The 17987-nt window shown below is 39.1% G+C and overlaps 1 protein-coding gene across 1 annotated transcript in view; it reads right to left on the bottom strand.

Moving 5' to 3' along the window:
• Positions 1-17987, bottom strand: part of Pgr (progesterone receptor) — a 61699-nt gene that overhangs the window by 29263 nt on the left and 14449 nt on the right. The window contains exon 3 of the mRNA XM_041657645.1: positions 9727-9843. Within this exon, the coding sequence (XP_041513579.1) occupies positions 9727-9843 (117 nt within the window). The remainder of the gene's footprint in view (positions 1-9726; positions 9844-17987) is intronic.

Below are 17987 nucleotides of genomic sequence, written 5' to 3'. Positions count from 1 at the left end.
AGTCAAGGAAGAAATTGAAGACTTCCTAAATTTAGTGAAAATGATCATACAACATACCCAAATTTATAGGACACAATGAAAGCAGTGTTAAGAGGAAAGTTCATAGCACTAAATGCCTACATAAAGAAGCTGGAAACCCCACACTTGTGAGTTAACAGCACGCCTGAAAACTCTAGAACAAAAAAAAGAAAACTCACCCAGGAAGACTAGACTGTAGGAAATAATCAAATTGAAAGCTGAAATCAACAAAATATAAACAAAGAAAGCAATACTAAGAACCACTGAGATAAAGAGTTGGTTCTTAGAGAAAATCAACAAAACAGACAAATGTTTATCCAAACTAACCCAAAGGCAGAGAGAATATCCAAATTAACAAAATTAGAAATGAAAAGGGGGACATAACAACAGACATGAACGAAATCCAGAGAATCATCAGGTTATATTTCGCAAACCTGTAGTTCACAAAATTGGAAACCTGAAAGCAAATGGACAATTTTCTAGATAAATATCAGTAACCACAATTAAATCAAGACCAAATAAGCAAATTAAATAGACCTATAACTGCTAAAGAAATGGAAGCAGTCACCTAAAGTCTCCCAACCAAAAAAATACCAGGACCAGAAGGTTTCATTGCAGAATTCTACAAAATTTTTTAAGAAGAATTAATACCAATACTCTTCAAATTGTTCCACACAATAGAAACAGAAGTAAAATTGTCAAATTCTTTTTATGAGGCTAAAATTACCCTGATACCCAAAACATATAAGACATTCTAAGAAAAAAGTACGACCAATCTCACTAATAAACATTGATGCAAAAATATTCAATAAAATACTAGCAAACTGGACTGAAGAACACATCAGAAAAATCATCCATCATGATCAAGTCGTCTTCATCCCAGAGATGCAGGAATAGTTTAACATATGAAAATCTGTCAGTATAATCTGCCATATAAACAAACAAACAAAAATACATGATCATCTCATTATGTGCTGAAAAAACCTTCGACAAAATGCAACATCCCTTCATGATAAATGTCTTGGAGCAAGCAGGGATACAAATTGCATACCTAAACATAATAAAGGCTATATACATCAAACTAAATGGAGAGAAATTCAAAGCAATCCCACTGAAATCAGGAACAAGACAAGGTTGTCCACTCTCTCCATATCTATGCAACATAGTTCATGAGGTTCTAGCTAGAGCAATAAGACAACAAAAAGAGATCAAAGGGACACAAATCAAAAAAGAAGTCAAACTCACTATTTGCTGATGATATGATAGTTTACACATGTGATCCCCCAAAAATCTACCAAGGGACTTTGATAACTCATAAGCACCTTCAGTAATGTAGCAGGATACAGATTAACTTTAAAAAATCAGTAGCTCACCTGTACACAGAGGAAAAATGGACTGAGAAATAAATCTGAGAAACATCATGGTTTACAATGGCCTCAAATAATATAAAATATCTTTGATTAACTCTAACCAAACAAGTGGAAGAACTTTAAATCTTTGAAGAAAGACCAGAAAATGGAAAGATCTTCCATGCTCTTAGGTAGGTGGAATTAACATAGTAAAAGTGACAATCTTACAAAAAGCCATCTATAAATTCAATGCAATGCCCATCAAAATCCGAGTAAAATTCTTCACAGACCTTGAAAGAACAATACTCAACTTCATATGGAAAAGCAAAAAACCCAGATAGTCAAAACAATCCTGTACAATAAAGAAACTTCTAGAATCATCACAATATCTGACTTCAAACTCTACTACAGAGCTACAGTACTAAAACCAGCCTGGTATTTCCATAAAAACAGACAGGAGGAACAATGGAACTGAATTGAAGACCCACATACCACTCTACACACCTACGAATACCTGGCTTTCGACAAAGAAGCTAAAAATATAAAATGGGGGGAAAAAGGATATTCAGTAAATGGTGCTAGCATAACACTAGATATCGACATGTAGAAGAATGCCAATAGATCCATATCTATCACCATGCACAAAACTCAAATCCAAATAGATCAAAGGCCTCAACATAATACCAACTACACTGAACCTCATAGAAGACAAAGTGGGAAGTACACTTGAGTGCTATGGAACAGAAGACTTTCTAAATATAACCCCAGCAGCACAGACACTGAGAGCAACAATTGATAAATGGGACCTTCTGAAATGGAGAAGCTTCTGTAAAGCAAAGGATACAGTCAACAGGACAAAACAACAGCCTACAAAATGGGGAGGATCTTCACCAACCTCACATTAGACAGAGAGCTGAGCTCCAAAATATACAAAGAACTCAAGAAATTGGTCATCAAAAGAACAAATAGTCCAATAAAAAATGGGGTACAGGGTACGCTTAATAGACAAATCTCATAGGGTTCTGGTAGACACTAGAAGCAGTTCTTGTCAGCAGTGGTAAAGTAGATCTGAAATGAAGAGTGTTAAGCATAAAGGAAACGCTAAGGGTGGTTTCTGGGTCACACGTGTGGGAGGGTGTAGCAAGCACACCTAGACAGTGATCTGAAGACAACACAAAGCTGAAGAATTCAGGGAAGTGGATGGGGAGCAAGATCAGGGCTCTGGGCTCCTGAAATGTGAGCTGAAAGCCTAGAAAAGGGGCTGTCTATGAGGGGAAAACTGGGTGAAGGTCAGAGAAAAAGGAGGTAGCCACTATCACAATGATCTTGCATGAAGAGGGGGTGTGGCTTCAGTTTTTGTTATAATAATTGAATGTCAGAACAGTCCTCTCTGCTTCTAAGCTAAATTCAGATTAGTAGGATTCTCAAAGAAAAGTGTAGCAGTGAAGCATTGGGGAAAATGCTAAAGAAATAATAAAACTAGTAAAAACTAGTAAAATACAATGCATGGTCCTCAGCCAGGGCATCGTTTCTCTATGGGAAGAGAAGTGTGGTTGACCTGCGTGTGAAGGAGAGGTGAAGGGAGTGGGCCAGAAACTGTTTCCTCACACAACTTAAGAAAACTGAGTGTATGACCCCCTACAAAAGCAAAATAACAACAGGTGTAGCTACAAAAAACTTTCTAGCAAGCATTACTTATTCATTTAATTAGTAACATATTTGCTTAATTATTCCTCCATGTAAAGATTTTCTTATTTTTGACGAGCTTTTTTCCATAAATGTAAATGAACTGTATTCCTTTCTGAGTGTATGTGTGTGTGTGTGTGTGTGTGTGTGTGTGTGTGTGAGAGAGAGAGAGAGAGAGAGAGAGAGGGGGGGGGGAGTCATGAGTCATTATACAGAGATGCATTCTAAAGGCAAGAAGTCAGACATACGAAACCCTTCTGAGAAGTTATATCACCATCCTTAGGGGTGGAACTATCTTCCTACTTAGTGATGCACAGCAATGTACTAAATGTAAAAGTTCACTGTGACCTGTGAAAAGCCAGGGAAGTGATTCATAACATCAAGAATCCCAGGCACTGGAAAGACCAAAGAACTTTAACATCATTCTTAGGATGAGAACAGTCACTGAAGTAGATAGGAACAAACAGTCTATTAACAGAATCTCTGTCTTGACATGTCAAAACCATATTTCTTCTGACATTCCCCATAGGATTTTATTGAATCTTGAACAAGAATTGCCTCTCATATTTCACCTTTATTCCAAAGGTTTGTATATGAAAGGAGAAATCTTAGGAATAAGGGACAAATGTAACTGAAGAAAGAGAGGGAGGGAAAGGGGGAGAAGAGGAAGGAAGAAACAAAAGAAGGCTGGAAGGAAAGAGGAGGGTGCCAGGTCCTTCTTCAGCAGTGTGTAAGAAGTAATTACTTCCATAGTATTCTCCTCTTAATGTGGAGGAAGCCAGCTCTGAACTACCCTGATGTCAGTCAGAAGTGGGCACATCATTTTCAACTCACAAGTACAGCCTCCTCTACTTGGGAAACTTGAGTTGAATTTAAACTGTGATGGATGACAAGGAATCTAGTCCTTTGCACGAATGACCTTCTTCCTGGATGACATGAGCTGGACGATTTGTCCTGCAGATTCCTGTCAATTACTCTCAGAAAGGTTCACTTACATTTGAATCCCATGATCCTGAAGTGTACTGACCACTTCTTTCTGATAATTCTGTATACATCCACTTATGATATAATTAGGGAGGCTATTGTATTTTTGTTCTTAGTAGTGTTCTTAGGCCACCACTAGATTTCAATGATTTTTTAAAATATACAGTCCTGAAATATACTGAGTTTTTTAATCCCAAAATTTCTTCTCTAAAAATGTTTTATGCCTGCTACTGGAAACCTAGCTAACTACTCAGTGCTAGTAAAATCCTGGTTATTGAAAGAGAATCTACAACCACCAATTTATTATACCAGTGTAATCCCTAACAGCAGTCTGTAAACAGTTATCTTTACGGCCACAGTTAGGTGTACTCTTTGCCCATCACCAAGGAAACTTCTCTCTGCAACGGACAGAGAACATTTCAGAAGACCTCAGCCAACCAAAGTGCAGAGGAGCCCAGCCTCAGTGGGTACATCTACAAAACACTCCCACACCTAAGGCTCAAGGAGCATTGCAGAAGAAAGAACAGAAAGACTGTGAGAGTCGGAGGATCAGGGAGTTTGCTTTGAGACTGTGTCTTCTAGTGACGTCAGATGCTACACCCATAAAGTCCCATCAACATGACTGCACGAATGTGAGTTGAACAAAGATGACAATAACGAACTTGACAACTGGATGTGGAATATCTCACAAGGCCTCAACTATATGCAAAGAACTTTAGACAACTGAAGGAAGCTGGGAGTGGGGAGAGGTGGTCTTTCACAGGGAAGAGCACACTGATTGGTCTGGTATCAAATGGTCATCCCTTAAAACATACAGACAAGTAACACTATTTGGACTCAACAGATTATACTTGGTAAGATATATGTATATACAAATACGTATATGGATGCAATAACAATTACTGAAAAAAGGAGACCATGAATTTGAAAAAAAGTATGGAGGAGACTTTAAGAAAGGACAGGGAAAAGAGAAACATTATAATTAAAACACAAACTCAAAAACAAACAACAAACCAAAAATGCTGTATTAGGTTAGTCCACATTATGAGATTGAATTATTCTGAAGACAATATATTGTTTTGAAAGATAAACTAAGTTGAAACAATTTCAATCACCGGTGGTTTGGAATATTGTTGAAAATATCTTTTTTTTTTAAAGAGGAAAGATAGTATATACTTAATTCTTTCTGGAGAAAAGACAGAGTAAGCAGTGGAGACTCCTAAGGCAAACATACTTTAAATACCACCTTAAAGGATTAATCCCTGTCTTTATTCTACATAAACTTATTGAGTTTCTGCATTAGATACTACACAACAAAGGTCTTACTCTTTCATCAACATCCCCCAAAAGGCTTTATGTTTGTTTTGGCCACTTTGCATCTTTATATTAAGAAAATGGAGAACCAACCTGCATGCCAGCTAGCCTGTAAAAGTTCTCATTTATATTTATTGTCACATTTTAAATATCAATAGTTTCCCTTCATTCTCAAAAGACCATTACACATAAAAGTAGTTTACTGATGGAGGTACACTCTTCAAAGTGATTAACTTCTCTAATATTTCAGAAGGTCTGGGACACAGTGTGGAGTCAGTGACAGGCATACAGAAGTACTGACAAGGAAGCTTGGCCAGCAAGCTCCTAGCTCAAGATGCTTCTCTAACCCTTGAGGTTGCAGCCGTAGAACAAGTTTCACCCACAAACAGAAGATATATAAAGAAATCTGAAGCAACTGCAACGGGTTTTCTCCAAGTTGACCTTGCTGCTATCTATGGTCTGGAGCTACTTTCGTATACAACCATGGCACAGAATCCTTCCTTTCCCCGTGCTGAACTAAAGATAAAATATAAGTCAGAGTTCATGAGCAGTGAAGAGAAAGAAGGCAGGCAGAAGCAAATCACATGCAGACAGCACAAGGTGACCCAGAACACAGGGGTGGTGGAGACAACTGAGGAGAAAGAAAGAATTTCAGGGATGAAAGACTCAACTGAGTGTGAAAAGGGGGTTTATTCATAGGAAGACCAGGGATAATTTGTTTGTGAAGATCACTTCTATACTGTCTTTTGAATGGAAAGATTCTTGATGCTCCAAGATGGCTCCTAAGCTTCACTTCTTCCCATTCCACTGACTTATGTTCTAGAAATATCCTTGCCAAGATGTGTAGCATTGTCCTTTTTCAGATATACACTATTTCCTTTATACACACCATCCCCCCTTTTCTCTTATAAAGTGTTCACATTCTGGGGCTCTTCTTCAATACTTGGGCCATATCTTTCAGACTTCACCCTCTCCTTATCCTTCTTAGCATAACACGGCGTGGCACAGGGGTTGAGCATGCTGCCTTCCTGTAGAGGTAGGGCAAATGGGAGTAGAGAAAGCTACATGAAGCCTAGCATGTAAAAGAAACCCATTTGTAGAGGAAGACCACATTTACCTGGCCTCACTGACTAGAGGAGCGCTGAAAGATGCCAGGCACTCTAGCAAGTGGTTCACAGAAGGCCCAGGAAAATTTTACTTCCCCTCACTCCCCACTTTAAGATCTCTTGAAACCAGATCACACAAAGGCTGTGGTATACTCCTGGCTTCTCTACATCTTCCTCTGGTGGACTCTGCTCCATGCTCTCCAGACTCAGACCTGCACTTTTTCCATTCCATTTTCTTGGTAGAGATTAGACAGTTCTGAAAGTAGGATCAGCAAGGACAACACTAAGCAGGGTGTGTAACACACTCCACAAACCATATTGGTCTGATTCTCCGGAGGAGTGAAAACCACTTCTGCTACAGAAGCTGTTTAGGGCAGTACCTTGAATGTATGTTTAAGCTGTTAGGAACGTATTCATTCTGCTTTAGGAAAGCTACCACCATCAAACTCATTGTTTCAGAAAGAGCTAAGTCAGATAAAGATGTGGACTGGAGCGAGGCTCAGGGACAAGCTGTCTTCCTGATATGCATGCACCTATCCACCTGTTCAACATTGTTCACAGAATCTTTGTCCTCTGGTATGTGTCACTTACCCCACTGCAGAGTACAAGCCCCAGAGGGCTGGAGTTTGTGAGACAGTGCCTGTTCGAGCCCCAGAGAGAGTGCCAAGGGGGCTTGCCTGGCATCACAAAAGAGGGAGAAAGGGGAGTGAAGGAAGAAAGACGCCAGAAGATGGAAGGATCTAAGATAAAACAGTGATAACATAAAATTGTGAAAATAGAGTGGTTATTATGGAGCTGTTAGGGTATGGCTTGAATAATGGAAAACTAACAAGATGGTTGTATAGAGAGGACACGAAAAGATTATACAAGCTTGGCTGGCAGGGCAGAGGCTGGAACATTGAGATAGCATGAGACTCCCTAGGTTAGACCCCACAGCATCACACATACTCTGAAGATTCTGCCCAGAATGCCATTTCTAATCCAAACGCAAGAATATTTCAAAGGCATTTAAGAGAGAATTCCAGGTTAAAGTTCCTGAAGATGGGTCTAGTGGATGGCCCTATACCCATTAGTATGTGGGCAGTGCAAACTGGTCTCAGTGAATTATTTTAAAGGAGAGAGAGAGAGAGAGAGAGAGAGAGAGAGAGAGAGAGAGGGAGGGAGGGAGAGAGAGAGAACACAACGTTGGGTAAGGTGAGGGGTAGATCTAGGAATTGTTGGGGGAGGAGTAGTAGTTAAATAGGAACAAAATCCACTATGAACTTCTCAAAGAATTGATTGATAAAAATGTTATAATCCTGATGAAAGAAGATCATTACATCAGAGATCCTACTGTTCTTTAAGACAACCATGCCATAGAAAAAGCAGTGCTGGAGCCAGGAAGGGGTCAAAGCATCTCCAAGCCCTTTTTGTAGCAAGATGAGTAACTTGTGAGAAAGTGTGGGAGGTCTCAAAGACTTGTAAGGAAAAAGTTGGAAAGGGAAGAGGAAGAACGTGAGGCTCAGGGCTTGAGAAGTACTGAAGGTGGGTGTACTGATGTAGTCATGGTCTCTAAGTACTTCCCCAGCCAGGCATTGTATGGATACACTTGAGACTTGGGCGTTGACCTGGAGAAAATAGCCTCTAATCACGAAACCATAAAATACTAGGAATGCGGCAACTCAGTGAATTATTGCAGCTCAGCAAAGTGGCCAGTATGTTGAATGGGTGTTAATTTTGCCCAAGAACACTGGCAAAATTTTTAGGGAGGAAATAACACTTGGGTGAGGTTTTAAATTTGAAGAATATTGGTCTAAAAATAACATATCCCAAAGGAAGAACTGTGGAACATTGAGGGAACACAAGCAATCTTGCTTTAGGCAGCTCCAGGAAGAAGAAAACTTTTTAATCTCAAGGTGTAATACATGCTTCATTGTGCTCTTGACAGGTTTTAGCTATATACAAAACTGATTCGTAGACATTCTTGTGAAAGGCATGACTATCCCCCTCCCTGTGGAATGACTGGGTTTATCAGCTACATTCCACGGTAGGCCCTGTGCTCAGGAGAAGTCAGCCAACACAAACTGGATCCCACAGGATTTTATTCTTAGAGAGAGAAAGGGGTAGAAGTTGTGTGGGTAGGAGTTGAGGGTAAGTCTAGGAAGTGTCATAGAGGGATGGATATGATCAAAGCACATGAAATTTTCAAAAAATAAGCTCATTATTATTGTAAAGACTGGCACTAAAATGTTTGTGTGTAAGTGTGTGGGAGCAAGTGTGTGTGAAAGAGTGTACATGCATTCGTGTGCGTGTGGTTGTGGAGGCCAGATGACAACCATGGGTGTCATTCCTCTGTCTTTTCTTGTAAGAAACTGTCTGCTAACAGTTGTGGAACTTGCCAAGTAGGCTGGACTGGCTAGCCACCCAGCCTCAGTGACATCTGGGTCTTTAAAAAAGGTGGGTTCTAGAGATTAAACTCAAGTACTTAAATTTACAACACAAGTGTTTTACTGTCTCTCTAGTTCATGACTTTAACTCTCTCTCTCTCTCTCTCTCTCTCTCTCTCTCTCTCTCTCTCTGTGTGTGTGTGTGTGTGTGTGTGTGGTGTGTGTCACAGGCACACATATGTCATACTGCCCATATGGAGAACAGACTATAACTTTGGGAAGTTGGTTTTCCCCTCCCACCACATGGGCATTTGAACTTGAGTCATTCGGCTTAGCTACTTGCCATCTAACAGGTCCTACTCTACTGTGTTTACTGCTATATTATTACAAGCCAGAGGCAGTCTAATGACAAAAGTACAGACAGGGAGTGACTACTGTATGTCCTTGAAATGGATTCTTAGTCAATGGTGGCAACCTGATTTAGTTTGTTATTTCTTAATCTGCATCTTATAAACTTTCAGAATCAAGTTCTAAATTTAAAGAGATCTCTGATCTTCTATTCTACGGTTTAGGAGACTAATACCCCCCAAAAGTTGGTGAATTATTTAAAATCACTTGCAGAGCCTAGACTCCAACCCATACTACCTAAAGAAAGGTCCAGACACTACCATAAAGTCTACCAATATACAACATAGATAGATGGGGGTTCCTTTCCCAACAGAATTTAGCATGCTGGAAGTCTACAGAGTTAGCAGGATTGTATCAAACTGGACTATGAATGATCACCATCAATAAAAGAGAAAAAAACAAGAATAAAGATGAATGAAAAGTTGGGATTCTTCTGACTCAATGTTATAATAGAAATATAAACTACTATACTATTGATGACAATATCAACATTACCTCCAAGGACCATGCCAGCCTGACAGCATTTTCTCAGGCGACAAGCTGGGCAGTTTTTTCTGCGGATTTTATCAACAATGCAGTCATTTCTTCCAGCGCACAAATAGTTATGCTGCCCTAAAAATGAAAAAGTACAGGTTATTCACAAGTTCTAATGACTTCAAGTCAAAGGGTAGACATTGAACATGAAGTTAATGCCCCCCACCTCTTGCTGGCCACCCCTACATCCTGGAAATGAGACATACTTCACCTGTGACTTCAGGTCCTAAACGAGGTGATGGTAAGTGTTAAAAATATTTAAACAACTCTTTACACCTAAAGAAGGAAGCTGGGATTATCGAATTGAAATTAATATTTATATCAAGAGAGGCAAAGATCTGGGTAATCCAGCATTTATAATCAAGTGGGACAGGGCATTTTTGATAGTTGAGCACACTGGCATAAAGTCACAATTTTAAGGGGTTGACATAACTCACATCACCTGTCTTGTGTCACTCCAGTGGACACCCATAGAATACTGGGATGGATGCACAAATGGTCTGAATGGTTTTGTAGTATCTGGAAACTCATTCAAAATTATGATAATCTTTGGAACCAAATGCTGGGCCATCCAAATCACGAAGCAGACACAGCATGACTGAAGGTAGCTACAGGTTAATCTCTATGCAGTTTGTTTGGCTAAAGAAACATAGCAACCATGCAGTCTCAAGAGTCCTCTTAGAGTGATGTATGCATGAAGTCTGGACACTGCTTCTGTAGCACAATGCTTGCTCAGAACTTCCAGCCATTAAGAATGTAAGGGACTTCATTACAGCTGCCATTCCTTTAGGTACATGTTTAGGTTTAAAAAGAAATCAAGAATAAAAGAACTGGCTTTGTACCAACTTTATTGTGGAAATCTATACAGTCTTGAACTTTGAGGTGGCAGCCCGGTACCATGTCTATTGCCTCCACTTTTCTACCAACATCTTTCCCAGCTTATAATTTATTTTTAAGAGTGCATCATGCTCAGACATATTTGCTTCTTTATTTTGATGGCTTCTGTGTATAGCATTGTTTCCCATCAGTCCAATATAACATGGTCATTCTGCAAGTCCATGTTTGCAGACATCAAGTTTTCTTCTTTTTTTTAAATATTTATTTATTTAGTATACAATATTCTGCCTGCATATATGCAACAGGAATTAACTGGATGCATGTCACAATAGAAGATACTGTTTAGCTCCCAATTAATGATCAGAGTATCTGCCTCCATTGAAACCTAGGGAAGAAGTGAATAACACAACATGCTGATAGTTCTTTCTCCTGGGGAAATCTATCATCTACTTCTGAATGAGATAAGATGGGAGGAAGTAGAAACATATATTATAATATACCTTGATGTGGGAGTGTCATATATCAATCTGTTGATTTCATTGGTTAAGCAATAAAGAAACTGCTTGGCCCTGATAGGTTAAAACATAGGTGGGAGGAGTAAACAGAACAGAATGCTGGGAGGAAGAGGAAGTGAGCTCAGACTCGACAGCTCTGCTCTCTGGAGCAGAGACGCCATGCTCCCCTCTCCTGGGCAGATGCGATAGCTCTGCTCTCTGGGACACACACAATGAAGCTCCTACCCAGGATGGACGTAGGCTAGAATCTTCCTGGTAAGCCCACCTTGGGATGCTACACACCTTATTAGAAATGGGCTAGTCCAAGTGCGAGAATTAGCCTAGACGAGGCTAGATAGAAATGGGCTAAGCAGTGCTTAAAAGAATACAGTGTCCGTGTAATTATTTCGGGGTATAAGCTAGCCAGGCGGCCGGGGTGCTGGGGACGCAGCCCCGCCGCCGCTCATATTACAACAATACCTTTTCTTTGTATGCATTTTTTTGTGTATGGGTGGATGTGAGTGCGTGTCTTTGTATGTTTGTGTGTGCATTTGTGTGCTCCCACAGATGTGCACAGGGTGTGACTATGCAGGTCTGCATATATGTGTGCAGCTGTGTAGGTGTGGAAGCTAGAAGTCAACCTCTAGTGTTATTCTATAAGAGCTGTCCACCTCATTTTTGAGAAATGATTTCTTACTTGGACCTGGGCTTACCAAGTAGGCTATGTTGGCTGGTCATAGAGCCCCTGGAATCCACACAGCTCTGCCCTCCTCACTGAGATGAGAGGCACACACCCCATATGGCCAAGGCTTCATGCTTATGCAGCAGCACTTTTCAGCCAAATTATCCCCGGTCCCCTCTTTTCTTTCAAATTATTTATGGCCTTTTATGTTCAGAGTCTCATCGTCTCATATGCCAAGTGTCCCTGTCTTACCAGTAACTCTCTATGCTTCTGTGACCACCTCCCCTTCTCTGACTCATCCTTCAAGGCTCTACTTATTCTTCCCCTACTGGTCTAACCTGGCTGATTCCAGAAAACCTTACATACTTTTCTGTGGACCAAATGCTCATTTCATAAAGTCTGCATGCCTGTTTTTTCCCAGTAGAAGCTGGCCTTTTAAAACTTTAACATTTCTGTATAATAAGAATTTGATAAACATTGGTTGGATAAATATGTCTATCTTAATGCTTATTTTTCACTTATAGCCATTTGAATATAGTCATACACAGCAATAAGACCTAAAAAGTTTTATGTATTGTCAGGCAATACATAAATACAGAAAATAAAAGCAATCATTTTTATCCCCTTCAAGAATTTTTATTATATAACATTTTTATAAGGAATCCATTGCCTTTTATAGTACTACATCATGAATTAGATTTATAAGGCAGCAAGCTTCTCTTTGTGGTGTGTGTGTGTTCATCAGTGGGTGGATGGATAGGAACATGAGTGTTGAAGTGAGAGACAGCTTTGGGTTTTCATGTACCTCTTCACTCTTTTTCCCACAATTGATTATGTGTTTATTTCTTCCACATCTTAAAAACTCTATCTACATAGAGAATAGTAGATATCTAAAACATTTTTTATCATGATAAATTTTTTATTATTTAAAACAACTTTTAAATTTAAATATATTTTGATCACAGTTTCTTCTTTCCCAAGTAAGTCCTTCCAGATCCTCTCCCTCTCCAAACTCACCCAACTTTAAGTTCTTTCTCAAAAAACAAACATAAATCCGATACAACAAAACCACCCAAACTAAGAAAACGAAACAAAGACATACCCTAAAGACAAAAAAAATTCAGACTGTAACAAAATAGAAGCACATACACAAAAACTGTGTCCATTATATTTTTGTCAGCTACTACTAGACATAAGCCTGTCCTGGAGTGGTTGATATACTGTCATTCTACTGGAGAAAACTCATTGCTCCTCTCCCAGCAGGGATAAGTGACAGTTCAGTTGTTAATAGTTATCCTAGTGGTAACGATTCATTCAAAAATATGACAAAATAAAATATAACAACATAAAACAAAAGCCACCACACCAAAGTTGGACAGAACGAACCAACAGAAAGAGAAGATCACAAGATAAAGTACTAGAATCAGAGACACAGAGAATCTTCGCACACGTAGCAAGTGGGAGGGAATAGGGGAGAGACACTAAAACCAACAGAAGGAGAAGATTACAAGAGAAGGCACTAGAATCAGAGACACAGAGAATCTTCGCACACGTAGCAAGTGGGAGGGAATAGGGGAGAGACACTAAAACCAATAGAAAGAGAAGATCACAAGAGAAGGCACTAGAATCAGAGACACAGAGAATCTTCGCACACGTAGCAAGTGGGAAGGAATAGGGGAGAGGCACTAAAATCAAGGGAATTTGAAGGATAGTACAAACACCTAATACAAAATAAACTTCCTAAAGTATATACATATATAAAAGTGATCTAAATAAAATTTACAAATAATGGGGGAGACAGAATCCCCATTGGCTATCCTTGTCACCCACTGAAACTTCCAATACTGGGATTGAGTTACATTAAATTAAATTGTTGGCAAAAGGGGCCCATGGGAATCTCCAAACGATCCAAGCTGTTGCCAACACCATAGGGTTGTTCTTCACAAACTGACAGCAAGGCCCCATTGCTGAAGACAACACCTGTATTGATGTCCAGCTGGTGCCTACATAGAGCTCCACCCATATGTCCCAGCTGCTTTGTTACAGGAAGGTATTCTACATTCTATCAAAAGAATAACATAAACCCTTTTTGTATGAGGATGTATACACTAAGGCAATGGTGGCACAAATCTTGTAGGAGTAACCAACCAATAACTTATTTGACTTAAGGCCTACTCTACCAGATGTAGTCCATACCCAACACTGATCAAGAACTGAAAGTAGATAGCTCAGGAACTTAGGGGAAAACCAAATACTACTGATCTAGAAAAAGGAAAATTAAATGTAGTAATAAAATGGTTCCTAATGACATTCTGCTATCCTCACAGAAGAGTGCTTGTTTAGCCATCACAGGGAATCCTCTTCCTGCAGCAGATGAAACAAAAGTAGACATCGACAGTCAGGCATTACACGGAGGAGAGACCTTTGGACACTCAGCTCTAAATGGGATGTCTCCATCAATTACCACTCACTCTCAGAGCTCATGCAAGAGGAGGCAGTAAGAGTGTAAAAGTCAGAAGGAAAGAAGGACCCCAGGGGAACAAGGCCCCCTGAATAACAGAGACTGAAGCAGTGTGCATGGCCCGCACCAGGTCCTCTGCATGTATGCTGTAAACTTCCACTCTTTATTCAAGATGGATTTTCTGACTGACCTAGAACTTTTGCAAGTAGAAGTATCTGGCCAACGACTATCTCTATCTATGTATTGTATGAGTAAATTCTTTAAAGGAAAAAAAAGACTTGAATGATCTGGGCAGGCTTGAGGGAAGTAACAAAAACTGAACTCTTTTAAAAGAGGTTTGCTACTTTAGCCAAAAAATAGGTCTAGAAAATGCACCAGGACAAAGACAATGAATTCACAGACATGTCCAAACTTTGAATGAGAAGGTAAATTGTCTAGGACAGAAACCAAGACAATATAGAATCTTGGTTACAATGGGAGGTGAAGCTGTAGGGAGCAGGCAAAAAGTGCATCTCTGAAGGTTGTGCTTAATTTCCCCAGCCCTTTCCTTTTGTTTCTGTGAGGTGAAGGGCTTACTCCTCTATGTGTTCCTGCTTCCATGATTCTGTTCCCAAATTGGGCCAAATTTGCATCTGTTGAGCCCTCCAAGGTTGTAAGCCAACGCAAGCCATTTTCCCCCTAAGTCATTCAACAATTATTTGCTCACAAATGTGCAAACCAGAAACAATACAGTGTTTATTTTAATGATACTAAAAACATAAATATTTACCAATATTTTTTAGCTAAAGGATATTTTGTAGAATTTAAAAGTAATGCAATATTAAGAGAAACCTGAGAAGCTAGAGGCAATTATCTCAACCCTCTTCAAGCATTCCACAATGAATGAACACAACTTTAGTTGGTATACTTAGACAGGTGCTTATGCAGGAGACTCCAGTCACCCTACCAAGCATCCTACAATGGACAGAACATCCCTCAAAATGAAGAACTATGTGGTCCTGAAATATCTATCTGGAGGATATCATTGTGAAATCATGATACACATATTTGGCCCTCTCATTTTTTCAAAACATATTTTCTAGTCTGCCCAAGTATTGGTTGCAATAGACACCAGGAACCAGAGTATTCAAGACTAATATTTTCATCCAAAATAACCAGTATCCCTTTGAGAAAAGTGGACAGGGAATGGGATGACCTCTAGTAGCAGAGAATTTGACTTTATGGAAGGCCGAGAAAAGTGTACCAAAGTCACACTGGTGCTATGCACTAGAGGTGGTTTGTGCCTTCAAATACTCATGCTAATGTTTAATACCATTAAGAGACAGCAATGAGGTGGGAACAGGCAGGGTGTGTGATTCATAAGAGTGAGTTAACCTGTGAGTGTCATTGATGGTTTAGGAGAATGAGATAACTTATTTATGGGTTATCTCAGGAGAGGGTTTGCTGTAACACCCAGTTTCCGGGCCTCAAGTTAGCACCTTTTCTCAACATGTACCCTTTACCACCTCAGAACTCAGAAACCAAGAAGGAACTGGGAACATCCCCTCAACTTGGACCAGAACCATGGGCTAGAAATAGATCCCTTTCCTCTGTAACTCATCCCGCCTGTGTATTATGTTGTTAGCAACTGAAAGTGAACTATGACACTGACACAAATTCAAGGGATTAAAACACACTGGATGTATAAACATCATAATAATGTAAAAAGGAAAAAGTGAGAGAAAGACACAAAACTCACTGGAAAGCTCTAGGAGTTTCTGGGACACACACTCTGGAGGCCTTGAAAGTTGATAACTAAATTTAAAAAATTGCCCAGCTCAATATTTCAATTATAAATTGTATTTTAAAAATAGAAAATTTCCTTTTGGAAGAAAGAAATATGAGATGTTTTGTAGGAGATAAAAATCAGAAAAAATAATAAAAGTAGAAAACTATCCGGGTTCAGTCTCAACGGAAATAGCTTCCACTTGTGATGCCTAAAAGACCATCCAAACACCATCCATCTTCCAGCTGTGTGTCCTTGTGTGGTCACCCCTTCACAGGCTTGAGCCAAACTGCAGACTGAATGTGGATGCAGACAAGACTCCAGCTGTCCTCAAAAGGCCAATTTTAAAACTACTTAAAAACTTATAAAACAATGCCATTCTTCTTTTGGTTTATGAGTATATGTCAATTTCATTTAAAAATAACAAGTGGGATTTGCTGTGCATGTATCCTGTCAGAGACTCATAAAACGTGAAAAATATAGTAATAATCAGAGACACCTATGATGACAATTTTATTTGCTATTCTCATCACTGAAATTTTTGGCTCAGAAAATTAGTAACTGAAGGATTATTTTTAATGAAGAAATCAAAGTTATAAAATATATATCATCACAGGGCTGGAGGGATGGCTCAGTGGTTAGGAGTGACTTCTTCTCTTTGGGAGGATTAGGGGTGGTTTTTCCAGCACTCACACTAAGTGGTTCACACTGTAAGTTCACTTTCAGGGAGTCAATGCCCTCTTCTGACCCTCTCAGGCACTGCACACTCCTGGCCTACATTGTAGTAGTCACACACACACACACACACACACACACACACACACACACACACACACACATTTGTGAGTTGCCAGAGGCACGAGGGTGCCAGGATCTAAACTCCTGTCCGATGATTGAATAGCAGGTACTTTTACGCACTGAGCTATCTCTCCAACCCCTGTAATATCAGTTTTAGTTTCTAATGTGGTCAATATTTGGCATAATGCTTATATAGGTCTCAGTAATTATATTATTATTTTAATTATATTATTATTATAATTATAATTATTATAATTATATTATTATTTTATTAATTATATTAGGGTCTCAGTAATTTTAAAGTTCCTAGGACACACCAAGTCCCATTGTTCTTTTAAATATGATTTTTACGTAGTTCTTAAACTTACTTCTGCTATCTAAATTCCAATTTCTCCCACCTATTATACCCATGGCCTTGAATAACTCATTTAATCTCCTATGCTTTCATTTTTTTTTATCTAGAAAACAGTAGTTCAATGTACAATGATGCAAATAAACTTTGCAACACCTCAACAGACATGGTCCAGATGTTCATTAGTAATTCTGATGGTTCAATAAGCAAATATTTATTTACTATTTACTATTTGCCTGTATAATCCCATTTGAAAATATGCCAGAAGTTTGTTTTCTATAACTAATGAATGCTTTTACTGGATTTGGTTTTTATCTTCTTCAGAGACCTATTATTCAATGAGTTAAATATTGAATTTCTGTTCACCAGGCTTGTTATCAAACTACAAAGTGAAAATATCACATTCATTGCAGTCAAATAAATTTCCAAAGTCAGTTCAATCAGTATCCACCCCATAAAAATGATCTGTTTTCCATATGCAATGGAGCAATGAAGATGAATGTTATACATAGCCTCCGTATTGAGGAAAGGAGCTAAATGAGAGGGAGACTTTCACAATGACTGACATGTAGCATTTAGCAATAAATTATTGCATAAGTTACAGAGGCTTGCTCTTTTCTCACCAGTTTGAAATAACACCCTCACTATGAGATCTGTGAAATTAGGGTCATCTTCTGCTCTTTCTGGCCCCCAGTAGAGATTTTAATTTCATCACTGAGGTTTGGACCTTACTGTTTGGTTTATTTCTCTCATCTAAGTTCATCTTTGAACCTCATTCAGTTCTTTTCTTCTGACATTAATTCTTGTTTCTCAGATGCTGTTCTCATTTATAG

Source organism: Microtus oregoni, unplaced genomic scaffold (assembly GCF_018167655.1).
Source record: "Microtus oregoni isolate MIOR12 unplaced genomic scaffold, Mior012 000008F_ref0000371, whole genome shotgun sequence".
In the NCBI taxonomy this organism is placed as follows: Eukaryota; Metazoa; Chordata; class Mammalia; order Rodentia; family Cricetidae; genus Microtus; species Microtus oregoni.
Note: the sequence above shows the minus strand (reverse complement) of the source record. Positions and strands in the feature narration are given on the sequence as shown.